Source organism: Convolutriloba macropyga, chromosome 2 (assembly GCF_964194025.1).
Source record: "Convolutriloba macropyga chromosome 2, txConMacr16.3, whole genome shotgun sequence".
Classification (NCBI taxonomy): Eukaryota; Metazoa; Xenacoelomorpha; order Acoela; family Convolutidae; genus Convolutriloba; species Convolutriloba macropyga.
Genome location: NC_134469.1, coordinates 27,057,802 through 27,070,263, shown reverse-complemented (window position 1 = coordinate 27,070,263; position 12,462 = coordinate 27,057,802). Strand labels below are relative to the sequence as shown.

The 12,462-nt window shown below is 37.5% G+C and overlaps 1 protein-coding gene across 2 annotated transcripts in view; it reads right to left on the bottom strand.

The window, feature by feature from the left end:
* LOC142358579 (uncharacterized) overlaps positions 1–12,057 on the bottom strand; it is a 73,162-nt gene extending 61,105 nt beyond the window's left edge. For both annotated transcript variants that reach the window (XM_075409998.1, XM_075409999.1), the window contains exons 1-2: positions 11,360–12,057; positions 10,676–10,861 (exon numbers count right to left, since the gene is read on the bottom strand). In XM_075409998.1, the coding sequence (XP_075266113.1) occupies positions 10,676–10,861; positions 11,360–11,951 (778 nt within the window). In that variant the 5' untranslated portion in view covers positions 11,952–12,057. The remainder of the gene's footprint in view (positions 1–10,675; positions 10,862–11,359) is intronic.
* Positions 12,058–12,462: the final 405 nt, after the last annotated feature.

Below are 12,462 nucleotides of genomic sequence, written 5' to 3'. Positions count from 1 at the left end.
TCCAACTGAACTTAGCGCTCTAAAATGCCTGCTCAATATCCGAAACTTTAACGATCCAAACTGTTTCTTGTATTGTTTCACGGCTGCCTACCATTTGCAGGGGAAAGGTTGCCCCCCTCACGCAACCTGGGGATCGGTACAGCAAAAAAATAAACCCCGCAACATACGCTCGCTCAAACCCTTTAACTCATCAAGCAGTAGGAGATTTCCCGATGCCGATGCCAACTGACAAAATAAGCGCGTTTGAAAGATGTAATGAAGTAAAAGTGAACGTTTTTCGATACGAAAAGAAAAGTTTGTATCCTTTCCGAATTTCAAAGCACAACTCTGATTTTGTCGTTGATCTCCTACTGATAACTGATGGTGAACGTTATCACTACGTGCTGATAACGGACCTGGTAAACTTAGTTCGAAAAGTGCAAGGGCGACAGATTGATGCACGCGCAAAAATCTGTCGCAACTGTTTTCATGTTTGCTCGAACAACGAAACGCTTCAAAAACACAAAAAACTTTGCTATCACTTCGAAACTTGTCAAGTTCTGCTACCTGAGCCGGACAGCAACAGTCTCGCTTTCAAAAAATTTCAAGCAAAAACATCTCTTCCACTGGTTGTCTATTTTGACCTAGAGTCAATCATTGTTCCGGTATCATCAGTTGAACAAAACCCACAGACTTCAGGGACTCGTGTGTTGGACAAACACATTCCGAGCGGTTACTGTTATGTAGCCATTTCACATGGAAGTCCAAATTTGGAGTTCTTCCATCTGTACAGAGGTGAAGATTGCATGCAAGTCTTTGTGAAGCAAATGGAGACACTGGCAAAAGATATCTACGAGAAAAAGCAAAAACACAGGTACTTCACGGGAGCAGTTGGACAAGCAAAAGAGCTTGCGACTCACTGTTGGATATGTGAAACTAGTTTTTCTGCGGACAACGAAAAAGTCTTGGATCACTGCCATTTCTCAAATCAGTTTCTTGGCTGGGCTCACTCAAAGTGTAACCTACAGCGCAGAACACAGAGCTTCGTCCCCATAATCGCACACAACTTGTCAGGATATGACTTGCATCATGTTGTAAAGAGTCTTCATCACTGCAACCCTAACAATAAGTTTTCAATAATACCTCAAACTGATGAGAATTATATCAGTTTTAGCTTTAAAGTTTGGATCAAAGATATTGTGAACAAAAATCAAAACGTCATACCCATATACGAAGAACTTCGCTTTATCGATTCTCTTCGCTTCATGCAGTCGTCTTTAGATAAACTAGTTCAGTCTTTGCCTGAAGACAGTTTCGATATACTCGATAACCATTTTGAATACTGTGACCAAAATGATGTGAAACTACTGCACGGTAAAGGATTCTACCCCTACTCCTACATGGACACCTTCAGAAAATTCAAGCTAAAAAAATTGCCGCCTAAGAAGTGCTGGGTCGACAAACTCAAATCAGGAAAAGTGACAATAACCGAAGCTGAATACGAAAAAGCAAAGCTGATCTTCGAAAAATTTGATTGTAGAAACATGGGTGAATATCACGATCTGTACTTGACAGTCGACACCCTACAGCTCGCCTGCTGGTTTGAGCGGCTACGAGCAGTCTGTCTGGACTCGTACAGCTTGGACTGTGCTCAATATCTATCAGCACCACACTTAGCGGGCGATGCCTTTCTGAAGATATGTCAACCCGACCTGGAACTTCTCACAGATCGCAACCATCTTGATATAGCAGAATTGTTGCGAGGGGGTATGTCCTCGGTATACACAAAAAGACTTTTCACGCCAAACAACAAATATCTGGAACGTTTTGATGACACGCAAAAATCAACATATGGTCTCACCATAGATGCTAATAACCTCTATGGTGGGATCATGAAGGATTTCTGCTTGCCACTCAATTCCTTCCAGACGGACACAGAAGTGACGATTGAACAAATTTTGCAAACTCCAGACGACGCTGAATTTGGATATATCGTCTGCGTCGACTTGGACTACCCCGACTCACTTCACGATGCTCACCAAGATTTTCCAATGGCACCCACCCGAGAACCTGTAGACAGCATGTGGTTGAGTAGTTACCAGTTGGACCTTTTGGAAGAATATCATCTCCCAAAAGTTTCAAAGTGCAACAAACTGCTTCAAACACTCTATGATAAGAAGGATTATACACTACACTATGTAACGTTGAAGATTTATGAACGAAACGGCCTTAAAGTTTCAAAACTGCACAAGGTGCTCAAGTTCAGACAATCAAAGTGGATGGCAAAGTATATCGAACTGAACACAAGATTGCGGCAAGCAGCAACCAGCAAAATTGCTGAAAACTTCTTCAAACTCATGAACAACTCTGCTTTTGGAAAGTGCTGTGAAAGCATGCGAAATCGAGTTAACGCTTTCCTGGTCCGAGATGAACGAGCTCTCCTCAACCACACAGATAAGTTTAACATGAAATCCTTTAAAATTTTTGATGAAAACATGGCAGTCGTGACTACAAGAAAAACGAAAATAAACTGGGTGAAACCTACAATAGTTGGTGCTTCAATTCTGGATCTTTCAAAAGCATTCATGTTTCGATTTCACTACGAGAATATGAAACAGTGGTTCAAGTGTGAACTTTTATACTCTGATACGGACTCACTTACCTATGCTGTTGATTGTGATGACTTGTACGAGGAGCTAGCACGAGCAGAAGTCAACACAGAATTCGATTTCTCCAACTACCCTTCTGATAACGCATTGTACAACACAGAAAATCATATGGTAACTCTCAAATTCAAAGACGAACTGGCAGGGGTGGTAATGGAAGAGTTCTGTGGCTTGAAACCCAAAATGTATTCAATACAAACGAAGGGTATGTGTAACATTATTTTTTATTAAAACAAATTCCAGTTTTGAAACTAACCAAATTCATGGAAGCGTCTTTTTAATATAAAAGGAATATTGAAACCTAGATTAGGAAAGCACATAGAATAAAGTAGAAAATGGATTGATTGTAACGTTCTTTCAGACTGTCAGAAGAAAAGTGCAAAGGGAATAACACATGAGGGGCAAAAGCAACTAAAGCACGAGGTCTTCAAGAGAGTATTGAACAGCGGGGAAATTGTTCGCGTCAAAAATGTGACCATCAAATCAGAGAAACATGAGTTGATGACACTGGAACAAAACAGAGTTGCGCTTTCGGCCTACTGTGACAAGCGGTTTTACCTTGACCCAATAAACTCCCTACCATTTGGACATAAAAATATTAGAGAATTTGCATTTCACAATGTTATATTAAATGATTGGGATTGAGAGTCAGAAAGCGAAAGCGATTTGGATTCAATTTCACAACCAACCCCGGAAAATGTGATATCTGAAAACAATAGTTTTTCTTCCCCCAATCGAGGATTCAATCAACCCGATTATTCAGAAAGTGAGCTTGATCAAGGTATTGTTGACTGGAATGAACCCTACGCAATTTCCCCGCCAGCCCTTGACAATTCTTTTCTAGAATTGGAAGCAGTTGAAAGCGAAGCAAGCAATAATAGTGATATGTCTGATTTATCTTCAAGTAATAGTCTTATAATAGAACCAACACCAAAACGCAGACGTCTAGTATTATACAATTCAAGCAGTGAAGATAACTGATAATTTACATTTAGTTGTAGTTGAAGTGCATGGATAAATTATAAAAAGCATTCATATAAACTAAATAAAAATTAATGTAAAAATTGAAACTTTATTATAAAAAGAAGACAAATAAAAGGTTTCTCTAACGCCGTTTTATCGGGATTCCACGACGACTAAGAATAATTTCCATGGGGGAATGACTTTTAACATGGTTAGTCAAACCATTTTGCTGGGTAAAAACTTTGAAACAAATTTTACACCTTAAAACAGGGTTTTGGATAATTAGAGGGGGCGCAGTAACTGCTGAATTTTCACACGGGTGGTATCGTGTGTCAATTAAACGCCAAATTTTCTGATTGCAGTTTTCACATTGATATCTAAAATTGTTGGGGTGTATTTTTTCAAAATGAGTAAAAAGATCTTTAGAATTTAAAAATTGGGAGCGACACAGAAAGCAGTCCAACAAGCAACGTTTTCGCCTTGGTGGCATTTGGAATTCGTATTGGGTGTGTAGGTTCTGTATAACTGTGGGTAAAATGTTGAAATGGGCCCAGACCAAAACAAGATTAAAGTACCCTGGCGCAGACATATGACGAATTCACTTTCAAAGCAAAAGCGGTGGTAGTTAAAATGGCTTCAAGCCCAAAGCGGCAAACCAGTCACGCAAGTGGAGGGAAAATGGTTTCCTGAGATTAGTTTCATGCATGGCAGGGGAAATAAGGAGAAAGAATTTCAAAGTGTCCCACCCTGTAGTTTGACCGGGAAGACACTTGTGTCCCCCCCCCCCCTGTAGTGTTCACGGGAAGACACTTATGTCCCCCCCCCCGGAGTTTGCCCAGACCAAAACAAGATTAAAGTACCCTGGCGCAGACATATGACGAATTCACTTTCAAAGCAAAAGCGGTGGTAGTTAAAATGGCTTCAAGCCCAAAGCGGCACACCAGTCACGCAAGTGGAGGGAAAATGGTTTCCTAAGATTAGTTTCATGCATGGCAGGGGAAATAAGGAGAAAGAATTTCAAAGTGTCCCACCCTGTAGTTTGCCCAGGAAGACACTTGTGTCCCCCCCCGTAGTGTTCACGGGAAGACACTTATGTCCCTCCCCGTAGTTTGCCCAGAAAGACATCACTACTCTTGGAGTGCTCTGGAAAAAAATTAATTGTCTGTCTAACACCAACGCGCAATTGAAACCTCGACAACTTGATACGGTGACCATGCTGAATTATAACCACCAGGGCATCTTATAAACTCTAACAGATTAAGTTGTCACCAATGAAATTTAATGAGGCTGTGCTTAGGAACGTTCAGCAAAAGACTCCCGAAGATAGACTTATACCTAAAAAAATTTGCTAAAAAAACTTGCTAAAAATGAAAGACCTAAGTTCAGATTTAGCAGTAAAGACAGCCTGGCCATAATGCTAAGTAAATTCAAAGGCAAAGTATATTTCAGATACTCTGGAACATAATTGAAAACATTACTGGATAAATCCGTAATGGGTCGCTGAAACAGCATTTGATAACATCAGAATTTTAAGGACTTACCTTTTTTTAGTACAAAAACATGTGGACTGATTTGAATATCTTAAATTAAGTAACATGACGCATTCAGTAAACTTGAAGCTGCCAAAAACTGCGACTATTTTTATAGCTTCGAAGAACACCTAACAGTAAGTAAGAACACCTCACAGCTAAGAAGAACACCTAACAGTAAGTAAGATGTACATAGTCCCTCCCTTATAACCAACTTGACATAGTTGATAACTGCATTAAAGAAAGCTGGTCATTCTTTGACGCTCGAGGAGGTCACAAAGAACAACCCTAATTTTGAGAGTTGCAGCAACCAAATAATTTCTTCCTCTTGACTTCAGAAACTTTAGGCGAAAACTCTCTTCGACATTTTTGAAACGAGTCAGATTGTGGATCGAAGGATAAAACCCAAATTCAAGAGGCAGAGAGACTTGCAGAGAGACTTAAAAAAAAGCTTTGCAATTTTCATCTTGAATTTTATTTGAAGCTTGACTGCCTGTCAATTTATTGATCAGTTCGTCTGTACGGCTTTTAATTTGCCATCAATTTGCCAATTAGGTTGAAAGCGCGTTGAGAGCGCGCGAAAAAACAGATGTAAAAGCAAAATATTATTTATCAACTAGGGGTGCCATTAAGCATATGGGTCACTTAAATGCATCATTTGGTTTTGGCGCTTTATATAAACTTAAGTCAATCGTGTTGGTTTCGTTTTCACTTTCAATGTTTTTTATTTATAACATTAACATTTATTTATTTCAATGTTTTTATTTACAGATATTTATAAGAAAGATCTATCATCTCTTCTCAGAAAATAAAATTCAAAAAACTTTTTTGAAGTGACGTTCAACTCTGCTGCAGATCTCTAATGGCATTACTCCAATGGTTCTCAACTGAGTATCTCGAGGTGTCAAGCTGTACTGGCAGAGATCCTTCCCATAATCTTCCAACATATTCCGAAATCTGGAATATATGCAAGGCCGGCTTTTCTCTTCAGTCAAATTTTCAGTTTTTGTTTACGAATCGCAGAGAAAAAAAGAGAGGAACATCAGTTTGTAGCACTTAGAGACTACTTTGGATTTTCACTTGAAAAAAGATTTTTATGGCAGGATGCAAAAAGGGAGCAAGTTTTTGACTTCACAGCTAAGAAGAACACCTAACAGTAAGTAAGATGTACATAGTCCCTCCCTTATAACCAACTTGACATAGTTGATAACTGCATTAAGAGAGCTGGTCATTCTTTGACGCTCGAGGAGGTCACAAAGAACAACCCTAATTTTGAGAGTTGCAGCAACCAAATAATTTCTTCCTCTTGACTTCAGAAACTTTAGGCGAAAACTCGCTTCGACATTTTTGAAACGAGTCAGATTGTGGATCGAAGGATAAAACCCAAATTCAAGAGGCAGAGAGACTTGCAGATGTCCGCCTTCTATGGAGCCTTGCAGATGCCCGATTCAGATGTCCGTTTTATTATTAGAAAGCACAGGGGCAATGCAATTAGATAGACAGAGGTAGTAGCATTAACAGCATTTCAGACTTTTCTGAAAAACTGATGAAAGTGAGGAGCCCATTGCTCTTTTTGTGTGTGATTTGATTTCCTTTCCCTTGAAAGTGGTCAAAACACTAACTGTAATTTTGATTGTAATAAAAAAGCTTTGCAATTTTCATCTTGAATTTTATTTGAAGCTTGACTGCCTGTCAATTTATTGATCAGTTCGTCTGTACGGCTTTTAATTTGCCATCAATTTGCCAATTAGGTTGAAAGCGCGTTGAGAGCGCGCGAAAAAACAGATGTAAAAGCAAAATATTATTTATCAACTAGGGGTGCCATTAAGCCCATGGGTCACTTAAATGCATCATTTGGTTTTGGCGCTTTATATAAACTTAAGTCAACCGTGTTGGTTTCGTTTTCACTTTCAATGTTTTTTATTTATAACATTAACATTTATTTATTTCAATGTTTTTATTTACAGATATTTATAAGAAAGATCTATCATCTCTTCTCAGAAAATAAAATTCAAAATCTTTTTTGAAGTGACGTTCAACTCTGCTGCAGATTTCTAATGGCATTACTCCAATGGTTCTCAACTGAGTATCTCGAAGTGTCAAGCTGTACTGGCAGAGATCCTTCCCATAATCTTCCAACATATTCCGAAATCTGGAATATATGCAAGGCCGCCTTTTCTCTTCAGTCAAATTTTCAGTTTTTGTTTACGAATCGCAGAGAAAAAAAAGAGGAACATCAGTTTGTAGCACTTAGAGACTACTTTGGATTTTCACTTGAATAAAGATTTTTATAGCAGGATGCAAAAAGGGAGCATTTCAAACATTCTGAAGAAAATACTTCAGATCTATGTCTGTAGCTCAACAGGTTCGGAATTTGCCAAGACAGAAACATTTTTTTCCACAGAAGATGGGAGCCGAAAATAATAAAACTGAGGCCAAATTTTTTTTAAAAAAAATTGAAGAAAATAGAGTTTTTCTTTTTCTTTAAACTTTCAAGTTAGCTTTTAACCTATTTCATATCTGATTTTTTTGTCAGAAGGTGTACCCAAATGAACCACTTGGACGCACTGGAACAAAAAGTACTTTTAGAGAATAAAATCCGACCGAGGGAGATGCAAAAACAATTTTGATATATGGTTCCAATTTAATCATGGAACCAGAATCCTAAATCATTTTTTAGAAACTAAAAATTGCTATTTGTTTAATTTTCGGTGATTCCGTTCGTTAAGCTTAAAACTCAGCTCTCATAAGTAATTCAAGAAATAATCTGACTGACAATTTTACAGAATTAAACGCAATATGGGATACTCAAAACTAAAACATAATTTTTGAGAATACCGAAAAAAAACTTAATTTTTCAACTCTCGCTTCAGATGATTAATCCCTATAATTCAAATCACTTTCAAAATTAGAATTCACATTGGCCTCCAGTTGATGAAAAATTTCAGTCAGCGGTAGTAATTTGGGATTTATCTTTAAAACCGAGGTAAATAAGAACTATTCGGAAATGTCAAAAAAGTTCCGTTTATCGATTATTTCTGAAAAAATCTTAACTTGAACATTAAAAAATTCTTCTACAAATGTAAGGGGTTTAAAATGACAATCAGTTTTTAAAAAGTTGATAAACATCCGAAACCAGAACAAACTAGCACAAACAAAAACATTTTTTTTATTTTTCAAATTTATTTTGCGTCAATTTCCTAGAACTTATATTGCCAATAAAGCTTGTTCCCTCGAGTCGAGTTGACACTGATAAGCAGTTTTATTTAAGAGAAACACTTGAAATCCTTTACTGTTCTCTTTTCCTTTAATAAAAAATGGGATCAAAATTTTTTGAGTGAAGGAAGGACTTAGGCAGACCATAACGGCAGTTAGATAAATGTTAAATCTGACAAATAATTGATATAAATAATTAAATATGAAATAATTGTTATTAAAAAAATTGAAATAAATTTAATTTATTAAAAATATGAAACATAAACCCACTAAGATCAGACAAATTGCACTACAGGCGTCAGGCGGGGCAATTTAATTCAAGGGCAGTAAACTAGATAAATTTTCGTTTATGGGTGCGAAAACGTCCAACCAGGGTGGGATTCCAACCCACGAACTACAGAGTCCTCGCCTTACAGCCTTCACCACTGGGCACTACGTTCATGTATATAGCAAAAAAAACACGATCATGTATAAATCGCTTTTACTTACCAACAAACTTTACTTAGGAGTGAGCGCAATCGGGATCACTCAAAAAAGACGGAGAAGCGTGAAAAAGTCACCAGAGAGGCCAAAGAATATTCTAGAACAAAAGCGCAACAATTGTCGAAGAGCGCAAAAGCCAAAATTTTGCACGTTTACAAAAGCCAAAAGACACGTTTACAATAATTGCTTCAGATTCGTTCCAGAGCAATTAAAAGTTTTTTCTTTTTCAAACATTTCGTTCTTACTTTCTGATACCTATCGTTCTTGGAAACTAATTTTCTACCCTCCCAGAGATGATAAATTGGACTTAATACCAATCAGAATCTACCAACATGAGTCAATTGGTACACAAAAGGAACACTAATTGGTTAGAGAAATCTTGAAACAAAAGTTAATAAATTAAAGCTTTCATGTTTGGATGGATTAAGTTTCTGTCTACTATTGCAGGAATGTGATACTTGAAATGAAAAGAAAACAAAATTCAAAACCTAGAAAATTCTCGTAGAAAAATTTGTCCAATCTCTTCATTTGTTGGCAAGTTACAGTTTTTTGTATCTTTAAGTTTAAACCTCTAGATTGATTAACCCTTGTTGAACATCAATTATTCGTGAATAACTTTTATTCTGCAAATTAAATGGCAATGCACATGGTTTTAGATTAGGTATCATTATCTCAAATTGACGGTTCTGAACTTTTAAACTGAACTTGATACATTTAAAAACATAACCGGCAGATTGCCGGAAAATAGCCGCCGTTGATTCCCATAACTCTATTGGGATTGAAAGAAAAGAAAACGTCAACAAAAATTGATTTTTGTAAAAAAACGTTTTTAAGTGCAATTGATTTTGATGTCATTTCGTAAATGAACATACTCCTGTCTCTCAGTGAGAGGCTACAGGGTCTAGTATCAATACCAATAAGCATTATTAATAGTAACTAAAGCTTATGAGAACAAAGTTCAAGTATCGGGCATCTAAAAATGGGCTTTATGGGTTTATCACTTTTCTATTTCTGACTTTGATTTTTTATACTAACTCTCTTCATTTTGAATTGCTTTGCTGAGCAGCTGCTGTTTAAAAGGACTTTGAGCAGAATGACAGAAGAGTGAAACTAGCCTAGAGAAGTCAAAAAGATTTCACGCAAAATGTCGAAAAAGTGGCAAAATGGGTAAAGCGAAAAAAAAGTTCGACGAAGTAAAAAAAACAAAGCAGGACAAGTCCTGACGTACAACTCAAAGAATTTTCCTTGACTAAACAGAAAACTAGACCAAGAACGGACTATGAATGGATTGGGAAAACCATTTAGAAAAAAAAGCCGATCCAAAAAATCGAAACAGTAAAAAATCAGAGTGAAATTGCCGCAAATGAACAAACCACTACCCAGAAACCGAATTTTTGTTCAAACACCGTTTTCTCACTCTACTTTAAAATTAGAGCGAAAAAAATTCACGCCGCAAAACCACTCGCTTTTTCGCTCCATTTCCTGTTTCGGCGTGACCAAAATCCCTACTCCAATTTGACTTCAAAAATCATTAAAATGTGTGAACAGATCTTTAAAAAAAATACAGCGCCCCAATACAATTCAAATTCTTTGAATTGTAAAAAAAATAGGAGCGCTATAATAGCCTGCTGAGAAGATGAGGGCGGCTATTAACAATTGTATTTATGGTTTCTCCACAAAACTAGCCGACAGTTGCTCTTGACAACATCGATAATGAAAAGAACTTAACCTCTAGAAAAAGTGACAACATTCAGACATGTTGAAAGACTGTGTTACGCACAGTTTTGCATGGGCAGCCTTGTTAAGTCTTGCATGAGGTCGAAAAAAAACGAAAGTAACCTAGAGATGAAATGAGTGTGGAGACCAAGTAGGACAATCGGAAGTAGTAGAACAGATTGAACATCAGGAAAAGCAAGTAGAGGACAGAGAAGGCGACGATAGCCAGACACAAACATCCCAGAAGCACCTGAAACAGCTGGCTGTACTCTTCGCCCACAACTGACACCAACACAGACAGCAAACAATCTGAAACAGAGCATACATATAATATCACAGCCTGTAAAATTAGCTGGTCTGTATGAGGGCTCATAGCAACATGAAACTGAAGTATATAAAAATAACACTGGAATCCCGATGTGCATACATAAGCCCTAACTTTAAAACACAGTACTACATTTATTTCCTTAAACTAATTGTTCATTACTTCTCTTATATTAAAAAGCATGTCTTAAACAAATTCAGAAGTATGGATCAGACTAATCTAATTTTTTTCAACGCAAAATTAATCGTTAGATTGATTACGACAGATCAATGATAAACAAGCGTTATAACGCAGCTACTGCTGATTGTTAACACGTTTAAAGAAAAATTGCGGTCGTATTTCTCAAGAAGTTGACAGCTAATTTACTAACTCAAAGTATGTCACATTAATCATGCAGCTAGAATTGCCAAAATGAATCCAATATAGAACGCATGGATATAATTTCTGATTCCTTCGAAACTCTATATGAAGAACACACTGACCTTTCGAATCTGGCGACTGATGATGATGAGCATCAAGTAAATTGTCCAGAGACATGAAATCCTCGCCAAAGGTCGCAAATCCCAACGCAAACACCATTCCAGCAGTCCCCACAAACATCGACAGTACTTTCAATTCATGGACTTGCCACAGCCGCACACTTTTATACTTGGAGAACGCCTTGTTCACACTCAATTGAACCAGATCCAAATCCTTTTGTGATACCAACTGATACTTGAGACACGAACTGATTAGCCTCCAGTGCAGGTAATTGGATAACGAATTGACCCTTCGTGTGGTCCGCTTCACCTTTGTCTGTGTCTGTTTGTTCATGCTCCGGTTCGGTGTAGATTGAGGATCGTTTAACGATGTTTGACTGGCACCTAACATGTCAACGTGTTCATCTTCTGTACGCCTTCTGAATTTGAACTGAGGTCTCTGTTTCTGGTGGTTTGAACTGCCTGTTCTATTTCTGCGAGAAATAGCAGAAGTCACATTTTCATTTGTTTGTTTACCCAAAGCGTGAAGCTCAACTGAACCGTCTGACGAATAGCTGTATTCATTGCTGCCCTCCTCGAATGCTCTTAGGGTCATTCTTCTAGGAATCGGTTGAACAGCTCAAACAGCTGTTTCGTTATTTCACTGCATTTGACCCTCACGTTGCAAACATATCATGTAAATCACACTTAACTGAAAGGAACTATCTGAAAGAATACAGCTTAGATAAAACTTGATATAACTCAATTTTTTGATAAAACTCAATTTTTGTGAAAACAACATTGAGAATAAAGGGACAATGGACCAGCAAGAACAATGGTCAATTAATTCTCAACTGCATTATTGAGAAAAGAGGGTGATCCATTAAGAAAGGCAAATGCCTCATCAGAATTTCCCCCCAATGCGAGGAGACGTTTTCTTAACTTCAAAAAGGCTCCAGGCAATTAAACACTGTCATCTACTAGTGGTATTATGCCTCTGCTAGCTAACGGTTTGCTTAGTGCAATTCCATTCAAAATTTTCCGAGTGCTGCGTTGGGCAAAAACGTTTAGATTTCTGGTACAGTTAAATGCTTAGTTATTTCGCAGTACTATCTAGAGTCATCTGA